Below are 22,316 nucleotides of genomic sequence, written 5' to 3' on the forward strand. Positions count from 1 at the left end.
CTAATAATTTTTATAAATTTAGGAAATGTTTTGTTAAGTCATTTTACCATCTTCTTTGATTGAAACGTACGCTTAAATGAGCAGTATTTTTAAAATTGCAAGAGATTTAATATTATGGTTATTGTGATTATAGAAGTCTGATATTTTCGGTTTATGAATTTCTGGAAATAGTGCTTTTTCAAAAATGCAGGCCAAAAATCCCACCAAATCAACGATTTTCGCTTAAAAATCCCTTTTTCCCACACAGCCCAAAAAATCGCCAAAAATCCCACAATGTGGGATTTATCCCACACATTGGCAACACTGACCTAACCAGATTATTCCGCGTCAATCAAGGGGGTCTCATATACGAAAATAAATGCTATTGGCCGAACCCGGTGACGTCACTTGTAACTTTGAGAAGCCTAGCATTTTCCGAACCAGTGACGTCATGTACTACAGTAGAAGGCTGAGTAACAGACCTAGAATCAGACGACGGGTAAATCAAAGCCCCCTTTTCGAGGCAACCTTTTCTAGTCCAAATTTTACCAACCTTGGCGTCAATGGCGTCTAAAGCTGGTTTCTCACTCGACCGAAAATATGACGGAAAGACGATAATAAACGCCGAGCTGAAAATTGATTCCCATTACATTTACCGCTAACGTTCAACTTTCCGCTGTTAATTTTCCGTCGAGTGTGAAACCAGCTTTTGACGTTTCGGGTGCGATATTTAAACCATATTTATTGATACAAGTTGAAATATTAAAGATTGAACCTAACCAGAGTATTCCGCGACGGTGGTGCCAAAGACATTTCGGGTGGGATATTTAAACCCGATTTAATTAAATATGACATGGTGAATCATGTTCATACGACCACCATTGATATAAAAATTACATCTGAAGCTTGACGTTCCTTGTTATGGTTATACTACCTTTAAGTGTGAGTTATAAATATTCAAACCTTCAATATGTTTTCAAATGCTTTAAGTATTCAATCCTAATAATAGAGGGCGCGATCTACCGATCGAAGGTAAAGGTCTACCTTGGAGAAAAGAGCTAGGTCTACCAAGAGCATCCACTTTTTCTTCAATAGCCCCCTCCGACGAGTGGCCACAAAGAGAATAAATAAATTATCTTTGGTGACCAAATGTCACTACAGTGTTGGATTTAGCACCGCCCATGTACACCCCTCCATACTATTCCTTCATGGGTGAAGAAGACACTATTTTAACAGGCTCGCCATGCAATTTTTGATCTAAATTTATACGACTTCCGATATGCAAGGCAACCCTGTTATTCTAGCCAATGTATCGCTAAGCATTAAAGCGAAGTAAATGAAGTATAACAAAAATGAGTGTCATATGTATGGAAGATCATCCAATTTTAACCGAGGCTGCTAATATGAAAACATAATCATTAGTTAAAATGTTTTAAATTATGTTAATTTTACCATTTCAATCAATCTTCTTCTTGTTTTTGACTTTATGACCATTTTGTCTTTTGTGGCATCCATCTGCTATGCTTATTTATTTTTTTAGTGGCAATGTCTACTATATTTAAATCTTTTGTTTACTGTATCGCATTCTGGCCCAATAAGCGCGTACGTTTATATTCATTTCCATAAATAAAAGCCTATGTCTTTTTTTAATGCTGGAATGCCTACCTCGTTTCAAATATAACGTAAACGTCCGCGTAAATTTGAATTTTATCGGAATCGTAGACATTCTACGATTATGATAAAATTAAAATTCCCGCCAGTTATCACACTTACGATAATGCTTTTGTGAAATCGTAAATTTTATGGCTTTGGTAATATAATTTGATTTTCAGTATCTGGCAACTCTGGATTCCTCTATAGCTCATATTTATCCCGAGCGTTTTGTTGAGTTTGAAGTAGTAAGACGTACGTTGGTTTGCAGCTTTCTGCGTTTTATAGTACGGTTTCGTGCCTAGCCGGCTAGCCCTCGGTAAAAGTCAATGCATTTCGTCTTTTAAGTCATGATCAAATGTTATTTTAATACGAATAGGGCATGTAAACATAGAAGTGAAAGTTTTCGTTCATTCGCGCTGCGTTTATTAGGATATGAAAACAATTCTTTGTGTTAGCCGGTGTTTCGTTTAACTGCTACTGCTACTACTACCACAGTAACCAGCAAGGAAGTGTAACTTATTACTTGATTTATCTGTTATCCAAATAGTCCTGCAACCTGTCATTTGGCTATGAACTCTTTTTGATCATCACTGGCTTGGATGCATCTTATTTAATGCCCATATACTGTTGATATATTTTCCAAGCTTTTAAGATGACTACTGTAGATGCCATAGGAGCAACACTATTTGAATCTGTCTCTCAACTTTATCAGTCCAAACCTCATTTTACATTGGCAATTAGTTGTATTATTGTGTATGTTATATACTACTTGGCAGATGTTGCAAAGGTAAGACATTCTATGTACATTTTTTTACCGCTGCTGTAAGATTAGACAATTATTTAAATAAATTCATGAGGTATATGTAGAGATAAATATTTTTTAAATGGATATCTTATTAGCGTTATTTTAAATAAATATCTTATTAGCGTTATTTTAAATGTTAACAATCTCTTAGTTAATACCAATTGAAACTGAGTAGAATTTTTCCACTACTATTTTTTGGGTATGTAGCTTGTAGTATCAATCTAGACCATGCAATATGGTGAAAATTATTATAATTTCATCACATTCAATATAATCAAGGCTGTAATTAAAGAAAAACTGACATCACCACATTTTAAAAGTGGTGTTCATTTTTATTTTTTCTAGTACTTAATAAAATTGGCCAGCCTAATACCCAAGGCACCGGCCACCTTAGGCTACTTATGCTCCAGTCAGCTAGCGATGTTTAACGCCATTAATTTAGGTGGCTCGGCTACAATGTGTAGGACAGTGGTGGCAATGCCATGCGAGTCAATAGTTCCCTACACTACCTATTACCATTTAACCTCAACAACAAACAAATGTAATATTTATAAGATTGATGGTTAACCAAGTGTTTTTGGTATCGGTTTACTGTTTTAATTAACATTTTGCTGTATATTATAAATTTGAACGAAATTTATGTAATGGTAGGGCAGTTTATTTTTAAACATGTACTGTTGAGAAACATTTTTAAATTAACCAACTTTCTCAAGGCTATGGACTTTACAACAGTTAAAAATTGATAAAAGTCTGCTAATTTGTTTCGGGGACTCTTTGAAGTGTCAGTAATGTAATTTTTCTAAATTTTTATGTAATTTAATTATAAATGTTAATTATACAGGGTAATAAAATAATTATGGAAATAAATGTAGACTACATTGTAAGTGTAATAGTAGTTAAATAGTGTCAGTTCTGGTAACATTTTATATTATACATAGTACAATATGTTTAATGCAATAAGGTCATTATAATCTAGTTTTAATGCTATGGCCTTCGTTACTCATTTTCCAAATAAATTAGAAAAGAATAGGATATGCCATCGCTATTCATGGAAAAAACGTATGAGATAATTTTTACATCATAGGAATTGTTTGAAAGGATAAAAGAATATGAAAGTCATAAGTATATTTCTATAATTCTATAAACCAAATTTTTACGGTAATTACCTTAGTTTCAATAAAATCATGAATTTTTTTATAATGAAGACTGGTTTTTTACCGGGCTCAATGGTACCCTCTTGTGCTCTGTCAGGGTATATCTTGATTAATACCCCCTTAGCTACTCCACTACCCCTGGTAAAGAGTCTTTCTTCGAGACATAAATTTATGGCAAAATTTGGCTCTTTCTGTGAAATCCTTTTGGTGAGCTTAAGTTTTGCAGGGAAGAAGGATTTTCTGATGACGTACCCCACGTAGAAGTTAGTGATTGGTTGATCAAAGCGTAAATAAAACTGCATTTTTATTTAATTTTCTTAATTAGTGAAGATAATAACTATTAAATTAATAGAGCTTAAAAAAATTCCTAGTTAATCTTGGTCAAAGCTATGCAACTTGAAGGGTTCCACGAGCCATGTGAGAGGATAAACATAACCCCAAAATTTATCTCTTCTTTCTCAGTTTCCTCTCCTTCGACATATTCAAGAGGGAGGGGGGGGGGGGTTGTCTTTCACAATTTTCCCCATTTATAAGGCTGTTGGATCCCTTAAAGCTAGGCATCCACTAAATTAAAGCTTTATTTCTCTATGTTGATATTCAGGCTCCGTTGAAAAGGGAAGAATAATTTGGATGATTTTTAAATAAATGAAGGTATTATTTAACATGTGTGCCTTCATTTTGAAGTGCTATATTTTATGTCAATAATGTAGAAAAATTTGTTCAAGTCCCTACAATTTGATTACATATTTGGAAGTTATCACTGATTCATTTTATCTTTTGAGAATTCTGACTTTGTGTCATCTGTATATACATGTAATTGTATTCTTATCATTCCAGAGGAGTGAGAAAAAATCTTTCTGTTTTTGCAATCTCCAAGTTTGATTTTTGTATCCTCCACTATTGTATATATAGCATCACAAAAATTATGAAATTTTAAATTTTGAACTAGGGTTTTCTGACCTATTAGATACTTCAAATCAGCAAAAGTATAGTTATCTTTACGCAATAAATACATTGAGAATATACGTATAGGTTTCTTATATGGAATATTTACTGCTAAATGGGGTGTTTTGCTAAGCACAACATCTGGTTTTGGTTTGAAAAATCACTGTGGTGTGCAGTAAATAAGTTAAAGTGCTGGGTCCTGCGGTTTGCGAGAAATAAAACTAGATTGATATCCTGTAGAAATGTCCCGTAGTATGCAATTCGTCAATAATATCAAAATCCTTTTACTGCCACTACATATGACATATATATAAATAAGATCTGATAACTTAGCACAGCAACAACAATAGGCAAGTTTCAACACTAGTATATTAACTTCATTAACAAATATTTTGACAAAAAGGCGAAGCTTAAGATGATGTAATCATTGATGTATTTTTAGTGTAAACATTGATGTATTTATAGCGTAATCAATTTAATCTAACTGGAAAAACTTAATAATAATAATAAAAGCTTTTATTAAGAGGTATCCTTTTCAGTGTGATACACATGGATTTACAAAAGAGTCTCTATTTAAATTATTAAATTAACAAATAAGAGTAAATTATTATATTCGTCAATATGTGATATTTACATTCAACTTACAGGTTAACATTAAGTTAGAGCCCAATAGGCTAGTCCAATACGAATTTATTAAATTCAACAGTATTAGTTATTCCATACCATAATTTTATACCATTTTCTTTGATGCTCTTATTACACCAAATTAATTTAGAATTTTCCACTGGTCTATAAAAATTACTATTTGTATCCTGAGTATTGTGATTAAGAATTAAATTTCCCTATTGAAATAATTTCATGATATAATCTGGTTGATTATAATTTTGCACTCAAAACATAAACTGCAATAATGCTAGCAAGTATAATTTATCTTATGGTATCCAGTTTAAAGCTTAAAGTAAGTCTTTTGATGGATTAAAAAATTATAAAAAACTTTATTAGGTACGACCTCTATTGCTTATTACATATTATATGCTCAGTGGCGTAACTAGGTGTATTGGGGTCTTCATTATTTTTAGGGGTTCACAAGTCCAGCCATCTTCCACAAATAGTGAACTGTCTGCGGCAGAAATATAGATGGAGCCCGGCCATTTTCCAGTTTAGTATTGGGCCCAATTTTGATAGCTACAAAATGGCCATTACAAGATTTATACCAATACTGTCTCTCATCACTATAGTTAAAAAAAATCTGAAAACCCTTAACCCTCACCCACCGTTGATTGAATACATTCATACGGAAAACCAATGGATTTAGGGAAATGGTTCCAATTTGAAAGGTTTTGCATCGGGTTAAAGTCATTTAGATTTAAAATTTCAATTCACACACTTTTAAAATTGGAACTATTTCTCTAAATCCATTGGTTTTCGAGATAAACTTTGAATAAACTTGAATCATGAGTTAAAGGTCATCCGAGTTTGAATATTCTAAAGACCTCCTACCAGATGAGTATGTCTAGCAAATTTGTATACTCTAGCATGGGCTCAATTCATAGCAAATTATCTTTATTTCACTGATTAACAATAAAGGTCTATCTCTAAGCACAGTTGAGCTGTTAGATATCAAATTCCAATCTTACCATTTAAATTTATTCTATCCGCTAGTGAATGTAACGCATCTTGTATTTTCTACTCAGTTTCTCTCTTTTTTTTAATGTTATAATTGCCTTTAATTTTAATAAAGAAATTACATGACGCAAAGCTGGCAGGAATGTCAGTCATCTTGGAAAATGGGCACCATTAATTTAATCTCAATTGCAATTTATTTGGTCTTTAAATCTTACAAATGGTTATTTATAGGCAATTACTTAAGACTGAAAAACACATTTTTTTAGACCTTTTGTAGGATTGCAAGTAGATATACAGGTGGGGTGGTGGAGTGGTTAGCACTTTCGCCTCACAGGAAGAGTAGCCGGGTTTGATCCCAGCTTGTAGCACTGGGTGAAAACTCTCTCCCCACTGGTTAAAGGGAATTTCCCCAGAACTCTACAGTAAAACTTGTAAAAGTGAACAGTAATAATTAGTGTAGGAAGCTTTTGGCTCGCGTGGCATGGAGGGCTTGCCACCACCCTCTTACACAATTTAACTCGGCCACCTATTGTAACACTTTTTAAATGAGATGGTTAATTAAGGTACTTGGTTCGTTATGTCTAGGGGATTATTTAGTAATTAAGATTAAAAGTGTCAACATTAGAATTAATAATATTTAATAAAATAATCACAGCGGATTAAAATTGATCAAATAAGTTTATTTTAAGAACAATTTTTATGGCGCACAAAAACATTATATAATTAAACAAAGGGGTTTGATTTGGCTCTCTGGTTACCCAACGTAATAAAGTTTTTATACTTAAGCTTCCTGAAGATAAATAAATAAATAAATAATCAGCTAGGCTAATACCCAAGGCACCACCTTAGGCCTAAGTCATCATGCGACTTGATACTGTCCAGGGTTCAACGAAGATTTGAAGAAGTCTTGCCTCGCGCGACGACTTGGCCGAATAATTTTGTGCACAGGGTGACACGGCGTACTGCGCGGAACATAATTTTAGCTCACGGTAAAAACAAGGTTCTTGACCGGTTCAAAGAGGAGGGTCGTTGGAACCCGCGGTTTACGTTGTCGTCGCAGGTTTCAGCTTCATCGATGGAACGGGTGCTCTCATCAGGATACGGAGTCTCTACTCGAATAATCCCTCTCCCACGTATTTTCAAATATCCTTAGTAGAGAGGGCGCTACAAAGTGGTCTTACCAGGATCATACACATTTCCCCCTTTTTTAGTACCCCCTTTTCTCCCAACTTGTGGGAGTAAAACTGTTACGGAAGGGGAGCGAAAATCGCGGGTTATTTCGTATCCTTTAGCTATTATCCTTGGTTATTCATATGCTCGCACTCCCCCTTATGAACTGATATTACCAAAGATGAAGTGTCACACTTTTTCCAATAGAGTATAGTAGCACTCCGTAGCTTTGGTCATGGCCGCCATTGTGGGTGCTAATTTTTTATGAATAGGAAAAGAATGGATGACGTTGTGTGATGTAGCACTGCCATTACTCTATTGAATCTTTAATTAGTGTAGTTATTTGTGGACAAGATCGAAAAACTGCATCTAACTTTATGGTCTTTTTATATTCTAGAAACCAATTTTGGCTTGTAGGGAAGGAAAATTTAAAAAATTCTTGGATGAATCATGTCCAATTCTAAATCAGCGATTTTGGCCTACTCTCTGGTGTTTTGGAACTCATGCACAAACTGCGTTAGCTAATTTATTCAGAGGGCGTTTGCCAAATATATCCTACCAAAGGTAAATAACTGGCCTTTTCTATATTAGAAATGTTTACCGGTATCTATAATGTTATTATGGTTTTTGTTAAAGGGAGATCCTTAAGTTGTCAGATGGTGGTGCTGTTGCTTTAGATTGGCTTGATGGAGTACCAATTAATCCAAGAGGAGGATTGAAGAAAAAAGCGCCTGTCATTGCCTTGTTTTTGCCGGGTCTAACTGGTGACAGTCAAACTGAATACATTAAATCTCTTGTTCCTGTTGCTCAAAAAATGGGTTGCAAGTAAGAATGATTTATAAAGTTTGCTTTCAAATATTTTATTCTGATTATAAAAAGTATATAATAACTTCATATTTTTTTTAGAATTAATTAGTTGTTTTATTACAAAAACTAATGAGTATAGCTATAGCGCTTGGTTAGAGTTTCTTAATTTAATCAGTTTCAAATACATCAAATTATAAAATCATTTGTGATAGTCAAAATAACTTGTTTTGAGAAAAATATCTCTTTGACACCTAATATTTGACTTTTTATTTCAAAGGTAAAATTCATTCAATTGCTGATAGCTAAAATTTGTTTTTTTATTATTTTCAGACCTTTTAAAGGGAGAATAACCCCTCTTGTTTGGTAGGGTGCGCTTAGACTATACTGAGTAGCTTCCACAAGCCTTCCTAGCGAGGGGTGGCAAGGAGTGTGATCAGGTTTTACACCCAAATTCTGAAAAAGGTTATACACCTTAACTAAACTAACTCCTTGCCGCCCCTCGTTAGGAAACTTGTTAAAGCTACTCGGTATAGTATAAGCCCACCCTACCAAACAAAGAGGAGTTATATAAGGGTGTATAAAAAGGCTTTATTTAAGCAATATCAATGTTAGATTGACAATATGGAAGATTATTTGTTTCCTTGTTCGGGTCAAGTTAGGCTAAGTCTAGTTGAGAGGCCAGGTAAAAGTAGTTATAGACTCTTAATTAAGATTTCCCTGCAAATATCAAAGAAGAGATGAGAAATCAAGTAAAAATTCCATGGTAGCATGTGACATTTGCTTAAATTACTTCGATTTACCATGCATAAATCTAAAAGTTGCTGAAGTGAAGCGCTTTTATTGCTGTAAAATCTGCAGAGAACGTTTAACTAAGACCTGCACATGCAAAGGCTTAAATCAAGAAGTGCAGGCAGAAAATGAAAATGAAACCAGTAATTGATTTAGAAACGCAGCTAACTACCACAAAGTTACATCTAAATGAGCAAGTAAATTAAATGAAAACAGAATTAGCCAAAATAGAAAATGAAGTAATAGATTACCTCAATGAAAAGCTTAATGATCTGCAGATTATAACATTAGAGAGCATTCAAGTACTTGAACAGAGATTGGACTGACTTACACATGACCATGAGTTAAGTAAAGCTTGTGATATAGACTTAATTAAGCCCTCACAAAACTATGTTGAAGCTACAAAACGCACATTACAACATTAACACAGAACCCTAACTATGCCCCTCCATCGAGAGGCAAGTCAAAACAAAAGGAAACCCCTCAACAGCAAAATTATACCAAAAAATTTATCCGTGAGGATAAATCAGCACAGCAACACAAGGTTGGATCAAAAACTGTAAATATCAATCGGTCATCATTCTAGTCCCAAAAATTAGGCCAAATGCCTCAAGATAAACTTGCTAATTGTAAACTGAATAAATCCCAAAAATTTTATGACTACTTCATCGGTAACTGCAAAGCTGACTCTAATGAAGACTAATAAAAATCATATATACAATCTCAAAATATTGAAGTTGAAGCTATTAGACTTACACAGAAATCACTTGACCAAACACTGCAATAAATTGTTATATCTTGAGTTCATCAACAAATTCAACTACTATCTTAGACCCAGATATATGGCCAATAGGAATTTCTTGTCTTAAACTGCAATCCAACCAAGATGGAAACAAGAAAATTTGGGAAACAATGCTGATGAAAATGCACTTACACTTTCCAACGCTCCATCTTATAAATATTTTCTTTGAAACTGCCCCAAAGACTTAACAATTGAAAATATTGAAGTACGCCTAGTGGAAATTGGAATTTTGGATGCAAAAATTACTCTAAGAGAGTCAGAAGTAAATCAGAACTGGAAATCAACATACATAATTGAATGTTCCACAAAACAAAACACTTCAATTCTAAATCTTGAAAATTGGCCGCACCCATATAGGATACAGAGATATCGCGCACCATGAAGAACTAATAAGCTAGCAACAGATGAAATATGACTCCCGGCAAGAATCCACGTTCAGAACAAGCCAAAAGAAATCAATATTGCTTCTCAAAAAGGACTGAAAACAGCCCACCTGAATGGAGTGGCGTAGCTGGGGGGGGGGGTCCGCCCACGGGCGTAATTTGGGGGTGACACCGGACCGTGAAAAAATTAAAACTTACACAAACTAGAGACTAGTAAGTAGCACACCATGATATCCGCCCCGGGTGTCACCCATGCTAGCTACGCCACTGCCTGTATGTTCGAAGTCTTAAACGACATATTGAGGACATCGTGTACCTCACAGATAAATATAATATTGATATTTTTGGGAGCTCAGAAACCTGGCTTGTAGCATCAATTCCTAATATTGTAATAGAAATTGACGGATTCCATATCTTAAGATTGGACAGAACAAACAAAGGTGGCGGTGGTCTAGTCATTTATATAAAGCAGCGGTTCCCAATTTGTTTTTGCTATGGAACCCTAAATTATCCACCTAATTCTGGCGGAACCCCAACTCATTTTATTCACTTATTTTAAGACTCTTGACACAAACAAAGATGGCCGCGCTGCGAATTTTCGGAACCCCTGTGACCTTTCCACGGAACCTCAGGGTTCCGTGGAACACCATTTGGGAACCGCTGATATAAAGAACCAACATAATGTTACTCAACTTAATATGCCCCGAACTATAAATGAGACATCTGACTCTCATCTGGAATCTCTATGGTGTACCCTATGGGAACCAGGGTGTAAAGGAGTGGCCATTGGCATTTGTTATATCCGTCCAATCCCAAATAATAAGGACTCATGCACTGACCTTAAGCTTCAAATCGATGAAATCCGCTCCAATCCAAAAATAGATGAAATATTGATTTTGGGAGACTTCAATGCAAATCTACAACCACCTCTAACGTCGTGAGTGTAAAGGCTAGAAATTTGAAAACTGCAACTTATTCTTTCACACAAATGATCACAAACCCAACAAGAGTCACCTTAGACAGCAGTTCGCTAATCGATCATATTTATACAAACTACCCATGTAGAATCAAGATGGCATCAAACCTCCCGCTGGGTATATCTGACCATGATATGATATTATGTATCAGGAGAAAGAAGTGTCCGAAAATAGAAATAGAGATTCGTAAAGTTAGGATATTTTCGAAAATGAATACTGACCTCTTTATCAGATAGATTCAAGAAAATATAAATAGATATGATAAAGAACTTTTAAACGCCGATGAAACTACTGATGTTGATGCAGATTGCTTTTCTAACAAAAACAATATTGAATACCTTAAATAAATACGCTCCACTTGTAATAAAGAGGATTAGTATTAAAAATCCCCCATGGCTATCAGCTGAAATTAAGCATTATATGCATTTGCGCGACCTGAATTTTCGCAAGAGTAGAAACTACCTGAATCTGAATTATAGACAACTATAAATACTACAGAAACATAGTAACCTCAATGATTCACGTGCAAAAGAAAACCTATTTTGAGAAAAACACAAACTTAAAAAGGACGGCATCCCGAACGTCCTTAACGTCTTGAAACCTTTCCTAAAAAAGAATTCTCAAACAATTTCGGCTGTGAGAGTAAATGACCACGAATATATAACTCGAGACACAATGGTGGCCATCTTTAATAAATGATCCTGCCCTTGATGCTGATACGTTTATGGAATCTAATGTGTTCAACATTGTGAAAAACATGAATGCCAAAAAAGCCACTGGTTCGGATCAACTACCTCCCAAAATAATCAAAGGCCTTGCGATAGTAATTTCTCCAACTCTTACCAAAAGTAATAAATTTCCAACGCAGTGGAAACTGACAAGAGTCGTCCCAATTCACAAGAACTGAGATTATTCAGATGTGGGGAACTACCGTCAAATATCCATTCCTGTATGTCTGTCAAAACCACTTGAATACGTATTCTGTACTCAGTTAACTGAACACTTAAATACATACAATATCTTAAATCCTTTACAATCTGGATTTCGAGCAGAACACTCAACCGTTACTGGTATTATGTAGCTTCTTGAAACTATTGTATCCCATTTAAATAGTGGACAATTTGTTGGAATACTTTTCGTTGACTTAAGTAATATTATTGAAAGGGGTGGAAAGCCGTGCACTTCGACCTTAGGTTCATTGTGCAACCCCCAACCTGTGACTTCAGGTAAAAAGTCCTATTTCTGACACAAAGTTAAAAATCTGTTTGGCCGGGATGTTGAAGAAGTCATGAGTCTTCAACCGATGCATACCAAGATGCTCAAACCTTTGAGCCACATAATAGTCACAGCTACATAGAATGTGAGAGGCAGTTTCTTCCTCGGCTAGACAAGCCCTACAAATTGGGTCATCACTGACACCAATAAGATTTAGGTGTCTGTTAAATTGGCAATGGCCTGTTAGTAGGCCAGTTACCAATCTTAAATTCATCTTAGAGAGCGAGAGTAGCTCTTTTGCTCTCTGCCTGTATGGGCCAGGGATAAACTCCTTGGCCTGCCTTTGACCATCCATTAAAAGCTTTAAATACCTTGGTATTATAATAGATGAAGAACTGACATGGGGTGAACATATAGAAACTTAATTTCAAAATCAAACCAAGAATTCAATTGGTTGACTCTGAACCAACACTATATATTTAACCTTTGTGTTATGATGTATAAAATCTTCAACTCAGCTTGTCCTACTTATTTACAAGAACTTTTCAGAAAGTCAAGAGACATTCACACCAAATTAACAAGAGCTAGTGCTCTTAACTTCTTTGTTGAAGACCTACAGACTTCCTTGTGACACAGGAGCACAAAATGTCGCGGAATAAATCTGTGGAATAATCTGCCAACTGCTATAAAGAAACTAAAAACTCTATTCAAAATTTAAACTCTTAATTAATTATAGAAATTGTTTTAATTTATTGTTACGGGCCTCCTTGAAAAGCAGTCATGTACTGAAGGTGAAACCCAATAAAAGCATTTTTTTTTTTATTATTATTATTATTATTATCTATTCCGTGGGAAAATATGCCCTTAATTGTGTGTTTTATTAATTTTCCCTCCTTACAAATTCAAGCTAGAACCAGAATATTAGTCCTCCAAAGAAAAAACTTGAATAGTTCCTGCTTTAAAATCAGATTTATAATTTATTAATTAAAATGTTATCATTCATTCGTACATATCATTTCTTTTCAGAACTGTTGTGTTCAATAATCGAGGAATTTCTATTAATTTGCTGGTTTGTATAATATTTTTTCCTGTGATAAATATTGCTAATTACAAACTATGTAACATCTCACACTGAAATTCTAAATATCCTGAATTTTTCTAATGATTTAAAAAGTTCCTTATTTAATCTCCCAAAGACTGGTCTGGAAAATTCATAAACCTATACCTGTAAAATGAGACCCAAGTGGCAAATAATACTCATTACGCAACATAGTAGTGAAAGACACTCACTCAGAATATAGACTTGCTAGAAAATGAATTTAAGAAACCCCGATTAGTAGTCATATTGAATATCATGCCTGTTAATTTGATAATCATCCGGGCCACCCTAGTTTTCCTTAGACATTCCAAGTGTATACAGATTTATTTTCCTGACTTAATGGGATATAACCCAGTTACCTGAATTAATGGCTTTAAAAGTCGCTTGATGACTTAGGCCTAAGGTGGTGCCTAGCAGATAATTATTATGTATACAACACCAAAGCTTTACGAATTAATATTTTTTCCCCTAACAGACACCTCGAACTTATTGTGCAAACAATTGTGATGACCTGAAGGAAGTTCTGGCTCACATTAAAGGAAAGTTTCCTGACAGCCCAATAATTGCCACTGGTGTTTCATTGGGAGGCATTATTACTGCTCGCTATTTGGTTGAAATGGGAGCTGAATCTCTCATTACGGCAGCAATGTTGGTGTCTGTAGCCTGGGATCTTCATGCTGGTTGCTACAGTCTGGGACAACCAGGACTTAACATGATGTTAAACAAACACCTAACTGGACACCTAATTGAATTTGTGAAACGGTAAATATTTTTATCAAGTGTTTGACAGATGTGGGTAAAAAAACGTGGCATTTATGCTCTTTAAGATGATTAAAATGTGCTTAAAAGTTCCAAGATTAGTTGTCTTTCTCATTAGCTTAATTTTAATTGATTTTAATAAAATAAATCACGAAACAAATGAACCGAAATATTATAGATATGAATATACCACAATATATATTTCATGAAAACAAAGTTAATACTTCATGGATTTACAGTATTTTATTTAGGTATTGGAAATTTTATCTAAATTATGTATTTTAAATCCATGAAAAAATACCAGATATTTATATATGAATTTGTTCATATTATACAAATGTTGACATGGTCATCACATTAAAAGATAAAGCAAAAACTATTTAGACCCTTACCAAAAAATAAGCTGGTTTAAATAGCTCTTTATATGTACTAGGTTAGTACCTAGTTTTAACCTTGGATATGTCTCAAGTACCATAATAATACTATGTAAATACTACCTTTCATAACCAGCTTCATACCATATTGACAAAATAGTTTGGTTTAAAACTAGGTCAATACCTATTTGATAACCTTTACATTACAAGGTCGCTACCCAGTTAAACTAGGTCAATACTAGTCTTAAACCAGGTTGATACCAAATTTATACTAGGCTTATACTCATCATTAATTAGTTTGATACCCAGTTTATTCCAGGCCTATACCCAGTTCATTCCAGGCCTATACCCTACCTAAACCAGGTTGATACGCAGTTTATTCCAGGCCTATACCCTACCAAAACCAGGTTGATACCCAGTTCATTCCAGGCCTATTCCCTACCTAAACCAGGTTGATACCCAGTTCATTCCAGGCCTATACTATACCTAAACCAGGTTGATAACCATGTAATATACCAGGTTGATACCAATTTCATACTAGGCCTGTTACAATGTTTGTCATCAAATGGACCTATCCATACAACATCAACTTAGAGCAATGCTTGAAAGACCAAACTTTTATAATATGCTGCAGAATCGATTTCGGGAGGATGACAATGGAAATATTTCTGCTATTTACAATGGTTCTTTATATCAAAAGTATTACGTAAATAATGGAATACTCTCAAACCCAAACAATATCTCCTTTACTTGGAATACAGACGGGGTTCAATTGTTCAACTCTTCAAAGAAAACTATGTGGCCAATATACCTTGCTATCAATGAACTCCCCTATAAGGAGAGAATTAGGCAAGAAAATGTTATTGTTGCAGGTGTATGGATTGGGGTTACAAAACCAGTTATTAACAGTTTTTTTAAACCAATGCACCATTCTTTCAAGAAGCTTTCTGATGGTTTTGAAGTCAGATCACCAGATCAAAATGAACCATTCATAATGCAAGGTTTTGTGCTATGTGGAACTTGTGACTTGCCAGCAAAAGCTATGGCATTAAATATGGTTCAATATAATGGAGCATTTGGTTGCTCTACATGTACACAAGAAGGTGAAACATATTTCATCACAGAAACCTCCCATGTGCACATTTATCCATATCAACATGCTACAAATGTAAGGACTCATGACGATACTGTAGCTTTGGGTATAGAAACAAACGTTTTGGGAAGGTCTCTATTAGGGGTTAAAGGTCCCACAATTTTAAACAAAATGGTTCCCGATATTATTAAATCAACATCAGTAGATGCCATGCACGCTGTATTTTTAGGTGTTACCAAGAAAGTTCTTTTACTATTGCTAGACAGTCAGTATTCTGCACAACCATACTCTTTACATAATATAAGGCCATTAATTGACGAAAGATTGCTTTGCATTCATCCACCTTCATTTGTTCAACGTCTTCCTCGGTCCACCCAAGATATTCCATACTGGAAAGCTTCCGAATTTATGTTATTTTTGTTATACTATTCTGTGCCTGTCTTGCACGATGTATGGCCACCAGTTTATTTTAATCATCATTTACTTCTAGTGTTTTCAATGTATATTTTAAGGAAGTCCGGAGCCTCAATCGATGAATTGCAAATAGCCAAATCACTACTGATAGAATATGTTTCAGACTTTGAACAGCTATATGGTAGACGACATATGTCAGCCAACATTCATGGGCTGCTTCATTTGTCCGAAACATATTCTACCTTAGGTCCACTTTTAGAAACTTCATGTTTCCAATTTGAGAATTTAAATGGAAAATTAAGCAAAATGTTTCATGGAACGCAGTCTATCCACAAGCAGATTGCATCTTCTGTATCTGCTTTTGTCAGCATACCAATTTGGTATGAAACATTAACTATTGGCTCAGATTCCCAGTATTTTTGCAAAAAGATGTTAGCAAAAGGAAAAAGACACAAATTATCTGATCAAATTAAAGAATGTGTTTCAGTTGTAGGTGTAGCTAAAATTGTTAATGATATACCATTTTATGTTCGCCAAGCACTACTTGCTCATTTGGATCAAATAAATATTTTTCAGGTTTTCAAACGACTAAAAATTAACAATGTGGTGCTTGAAAGCGAACAATATGTAAGATCCAAAAAACGCAACACAATGTACGTAAAGTGTAGTAGTCCAAATGAAATTGTGTTTGGTAAAATTAAATATTTTGTAAAACACATTCCCAAGTGTACATGTCGTGCAAATTGCATATGTGTTATTGCATATTATGCAATAATCCAACTACTAAAAATGTCAACACCTTTCCAAAATGGTCCAAATAGGGAAAGATATTTTGTAAATCACATAAGAAAGATTGATAGCGAATTGACAATACAAGCAATCAATATTGCTGGTAATTGGAATTTTTTACCATGTTTTTTTATAATTCCTGAAAAAGAGGGAACAATGTTTTTGGTTGAGCCTGCCAATTTAATTGAAGCAAATTAATTGTATTTAGTTATCCATCAATAAAATATGAACTTCCTTTAAATCAAATGCATATAATTATAATTATTAAAATTTTAATAAATTAAAATTTTATTTTTCATATTCCCAAATTGTATTTATGTTAAGAAACTAATTTTCTATAAAAATGCAATTAATACGTACACTTTGAATAAAATTCATTAAATTAAGCTAGAGCAATATTAATTAATATGGCTCTAGATTAATTTAATTTATTTTAATCCATCAATCAAGTGTATATGTATAAATTAATTATGTCATGCTTTTTTTATTAGAAAATTAGTTATTTTTTAACATTATACGATTAGGGAATATTTATTATTAAATAACATTTTAAATTTAGTTAATTATGTACGCATTTTTTAAAATAAAATTTTAATTTGCAATATGCTTATACCTTCTTGCAATCAGCAGGCATAAAATATTTTTAAATTACCAGGTGCAAATACTACGTAAAAACTAGTTTCATACAGTAATTTTCTGACCTAAAATCATTAACCAATTGAAAAACGTTATTACCATGTCGAAATCTATCAACTTGATGGGATGGTTTTTAAACCAGGTTAAAACCATTAATGTTCCACCTAATAAATTTAAAGATTTATCTGGCTAGGTAAGGATGATTTTAGTTCTAGGTATAAACCAGGTTGATTTTGTGGAAAAATCAAAATTCAGCTTCATACCATTTCAATACCAATTAACAAATAGTTCAAAAAGTATGAAGTTAGGTTGTGCCAGGTGAATACTATATAATAACCTTCTTATTTAAGGAAAACCAGGTTAAAACCTTAATAAAACCAACTTATTTTTTGGTAAGGGGAGGCAGGTTTACCAAAATAAATGAGTAAAAGGGTTGTAGGATAACGCATTTTTCGAAACTTAAATTTCCATTTCATTTTTAACAGTAACAAAAATGTTTTTGAAAATGAGCCAATCAACATCGAGGATGTTCTAAAGGTACGACTTGCTAAAAAATGTATGATAAAAATTACTAATGAACTTTAATTATTTAGTGCAATACTGTGAGAGAGTTTGATGAAAGATTTACCTGCAAGATTTTTGGTTTTGAGGGAGCAGACCACTACTACGCAGTTGCTTCTCTGAGAGGACGATTGCATAACATAAAAGTTCCTGCTCTGTGTATAAACGCCGCTGATGACATGTTTGCACCACTTCATGGTATAATTTTCAACTTTTAAATTGAAATTTAACTTGGCTCAAAAATAATTCGGGGATATAATTATTTTTAAATTTAGGTAACAATTGGGTATATTGAAAATAGTTTTCCTATTTTTTAATCCCAAATTCCTAAATCTGGTAAAAAGGTACCACTATCTGCATCATATTGACTTTAGAAACCGATTTATCTAAATTTGGAAGTAAATAACATCCTTAAGTTGAAATTATGTAGTTAGGCATGTCCTCCTACTCCAGCCAATCTGTAGCTCTGGCCATATTTACCTTCATCTTTTCCTGCAATGACTTTCCTAAATTACATTCGCTAAAATAAACCTCACTTTATAAACGAATTATGTGTAAATTATAAAGTGAAGTATCTTTGTAAGTTTAAGAATTTTTTTTCCCCTTGTTAAATATTTATGAGAGCTATTTTGGCCATGGGTCTTCAGACTAAGTGGTTAGCCCAAATAAGTACTCTTTGCGTCATCATGGTCATTTCTTTATCGCTCCACATCTAGCCATGAGAGAAATTATTTTGAATAATTTACTAGCTTATGGAATGTAATTATAAATTTAGGATACCGCATGAAGTATATAGGCTGTAGCAAAACCTTTAAAAATAGGCCAAATTCTAATAAAAATATAAAGGACAAATTTAAAGACCAATGTTTATTTTTCTAATGATACATGATGAAATTATTTTAGCATTACCTTGTAATGAAGTCAATCAAACTAACTATGTTGCCATGGTCATAACTGCTCGAGGTGGACACATAGGTTTCATGGAGGGATTTTTACCTTCAACACCATTTTTCTCAGAAAGGCTTTTTGAACAATACCTTAAAGGACTGCTTAAAGTGATTGCCGAGGGAGAAGATTTGAGGCAGTATTTTGGATAAAAGAACTCGCGAGGGTGATTGAAATATAATATGAAAATTTAAAACCTAAAGTGACAATGGACAAATTTTTATTCACATATTTATAATAAGGTAAGTAATCACCAATAATAATTGGACACAGCCTTTTCAAAGAAAATCAGCTTCTAGTCGCTATGTATTAATATATAAATTGGGTAGCCATAACTGGGAATCAGCTTTTACAAACTACCACTGAAGTATATTTGTATGTTTAAAACTTTCTGTGATACCGGTACTGGGACAAAATTAGGTTGTTAATGTATTTCGATTTACTGTAAATATTCCTGATATGTTAAGTGTAATTTACGTTCAGTAAAAATGCACAGGGCTTTAATTTAATACACCAGATTTATCCGGGAACGTTTTATGAATAAAAAAATATTCATAGGTTTCTCGTTTTAAGGACCAGCTCCAATCGCTTGTTATTAATTTTGTAGAGATATCGGTATATTTTATCTTTTTAGATATGAACAAACATTGTACTGGTATTGGCAACACTTGTGAACGTTTCGTTTATTAACTGGTCTAATATTTTTTAGTTTCAGATTTTATTCTTTAATATAAACTTCCTTTTTACAAATATTTATTGAGTGTCTAATTATTGAATGAAATATGAAATTTTTGTGTATAATAGTAATATAAACTGGAGTCTTATGTACAGGTGGAAATTATTCAATAGAGAACGTTTTTTTGTCTAAAAAATACTTCAATATTTTAAAGACTGCCTAGATCAATTTTTTCATCAAACGTCTAAAAATTACAATTTAAAAAATAAAATACGATAAATTTAAAATGTTAAACAATTATGAATTATTGCAGTCTTACAAATATTTAAGATTACGTTTATCAAAGAGGTCTATAAACTTCATTGACATATCCCCCTCCAACAAACTTCCAGTTAATGACAGCCAGCTAATTTTTGCTGAAGGCCAAGGCCTATTAAATATAGATGCTTTGATAGTTAAAGATAATTACAATATCTTGCACAAAATAATAACAACTTACTTCAAAATTTTTGACTAAACATATGGTCATTACTGAACCTGGTTCTACCAACAAAGAGATACATGTCCTCTGTAGCTGAGGTATAGTTTTTATGTAAATGAAGTTTAAAGCCCTTTTAAGTGTTAAGTATCTCAATTATATAAGTTAGTGTATGCTTTTTCTCTTTGTAACAAACCTGTTCATAAGATTCATGCAGTAAAAAAGTACTGGGTATGATATGATAACCAAAAAACATGGAATCTTTGATTCAATAAAATTGCAAATGCTTAGTGATTTGTAAGTAACCACTTTTTTAAATAGTGAACAAATGAAATTTTGTTAACGTTATCATGTATCACAGAAGGAATAACTATAAGAAGTAATGGTATTTTGTGAAAAGTTTAGACACAAAAAGAACACATTGTAAACATTCCCATTATTTTTTTATTTTATAAAGATTTCTTCATAAGACACGATTATATTAGGCTACAGACATTCTTTCATGCATTTCTCTAATATTTCCAAAAACGCAACAATGGTTATCACAATGTATTTAATATCCAAAAAAGAAACTTATCTTTTTTTTAATTTCCTGATGTTTAATTTTATAGTAGATGATTATTAGCGGAACTTCAATAAAAGGGCTCAAAGTTTAATATGAGTATAAAACTTTTTAAGAGAAAAAGTAAATTCTGGGTATTTGTTTTAAAAAAGTACACAGGTGTAATTTTCACCTGAGTTTTATTTTGAATTTAATCAATAACTTTGATTAATACCAATAACTCGGTATATTTTATTTAGTAAAAACCGGTAACATTTTATAAACACATAACATTCTAAAACCATTTGCAAAAGATTATTTTCAAATTAATTTTTTTTCTAATATGGGTCCATGTTTTTCCCTAATCTAGTCAGTGTTATTTTGAAGCCACTAAGTTTTGCTTCTTTTTTCATATTTACATTTAAACAGTAAACAAAGTGTTCTTTTAATTTAAATAAATTTATATTTTTGTATGCCAAATTTGTAATGAAAAAGCACATGGTAATACTATTCAGAGTATTGTGATAACTTTTGACCAGAGATTGTTTTAGTTTTAGAAAATGGAAAGAACAAAAAGGGCTTAAACTCCATTTCTTTCTCTTCAGCAAACTGTGGTCGAAAGTTTAGCTCAATGCACGTGACAAAAAAACAATGCTCCACATATATTATTATGACCCTTTTTATAAGTTTAAAAGGTCAACTCAATTAACAATTAATAAAACTTGTAAATATATTACTGGTAGAAAACTGTTACCAGTTTGCTTTAGAGCAAAAATAAGTGAAATTTAAAAATTCTTCACTGAAATGTCTTAAGGTAAAAAATTGTCATTGTATAAAAAGTGCTAAATGTAATATAATTGCTAACAAGAATATGTTCTTAGCCAAATAAAAAATAGACGTACAAATTGTTTTTTTCTTCAGTTGTCAGCATTTCTTTTGTCGAAATTCAAGGGTGTGCAGAGGGAGAACTGTAGCCTTTAGAAAGTGTTAGCGTTGCATAATAAATTTCCACAGCTCCAACCGTAGACAAGCACCCCCCTTAAATTACCTCGTAATGTAGCCAATTTTGACAGAATGGACTTAATATTTTGATGCATCAACCAGGGTTGGCTGGTTTAAACCAAGTGGTTTTTTTAGTCCTACGCTTTTTTATCTTTGCTACTATTCACTCTAATTTATTCCCAATTATTTGTACATTTTCTTATCAAAACACTATGAAACAAAACGTCTTCTTGTCCAAAATATTTGTACATAATCGAAACTAAATCTATAACTTTGCATTTTAAAGCGATACTGCTATAATATAGTTGACTAAAGGCTAATAATAATCGACTAGGCACAGAGAAAGTATCTATACTTGTCTGTTGATTTAAAGTCTTTAACAAAGATGTTAAAGAAAATAAAAAATAAAATTTTAATCTGTGCATATAATTTTGGTACTTCAATTTTTTTTAACTTAAATTCAATTAAAGTAATTAAGAACAGTATGTACAGTTAAAAAATTAACAAAAGCGAAAAACCAGGTTAATTTCCAGCCCTAGAATCAACCCCACTTTGGTAGTAAGGATCCCAAACATATGATGCATATTCCATAAGTGGTGTATGCAATGAACTTCACTAAAATTTGGCAGGGGATTTCAATTGCA

The 22,316-nt window shown here is 33.1% G+C and overlaps 1 protein-coding gene across 2 annotated transcripts; it reads left to right on the forward strand.

Annotated features, from left to right (window-relative positions):
- The first annotated feature begins 1,863 nt into the window (after positions 1–1,863).
- Positions 1,864–21,537, forward strand: Hydr1 (abhydrolase domain containing Hydr1). 2 transcript variants are annotated; one of them, XR_016481179.1, is made up of 9 exons: positions 1,864–2,419; positions 7,730–7,896; positions 7,969–8,157; positions 13,332–13,374; positions 13,880–14,166; positions 17,955–18,006; positions 18,063–18,228; positions 18,934–19,217; positions 20,587–21,537. XR_016481179.1 is itself a non-coding variant. In XM_090177694.1 (8 exons), the coding sequence occupies exons 1-8, from the start codon at positions 2,285–2,287 to the stop codon at positions 19,125–19,127; spliced, it is 1,233 nt and encodes a 410-aa protein (XP_090033820.1). In that variant the 5' UTR covers positions 1,864–2,284; the 3' UTR covers positions 19,128–20,567. The 2 variants fall into 2 exon arrangements, 1 of the variants encoding a protein (XP_090033820.1); XM_090177694.1 differs by lacking the exon at positions 20,587–21,537 and having other exon boundaries at positions 18,934–20,567.
- The last annotated feature ends 779 nt before the right edge of the window (positions 21,538–22,316 follow it).

The sequence above is a fragment of the Leiobunum rupestre genome, chromosome 6 (assembly GCF_980474605.1).
Source record: "Leiobunum rupestre chromosome 6, qqLeiRupe1.1.hap1, whole genome shotgun sequence".
Classification (NCBI taxonomy): domain Eukaryota; kingdom Metazoa; phylum Arthropoda; class Arachnida; order Opiliones; family Sclerosomatidae; genus Leiobunum; species Leiobunum rupestre.

Excerpts from the sequence above, each read along its gene's own strand:
- Hydr1 (XM_090177694.1), top strand. The coding sequence starts at position 2,285 with ATGACTACTGTAGATGCCATAGGAGCAACACTATTTGAATCTGTCTCT. Across the intron at positions 2,420-7,729 it reads ACTTGGCAGATGTTGCAAAG|AAACCAATTTTGGCTTGTAG; the intron begins GTAAGACATTCT and ends TTTATATTCTAG. Across the intron at positions 13,375-13,879 it reads GAATTTCTATTAATTTGCTG|ACACCTCGAACTTATTGTGC; the intron begins GTTTGTATAATA and ends TTCCCCTAACAG.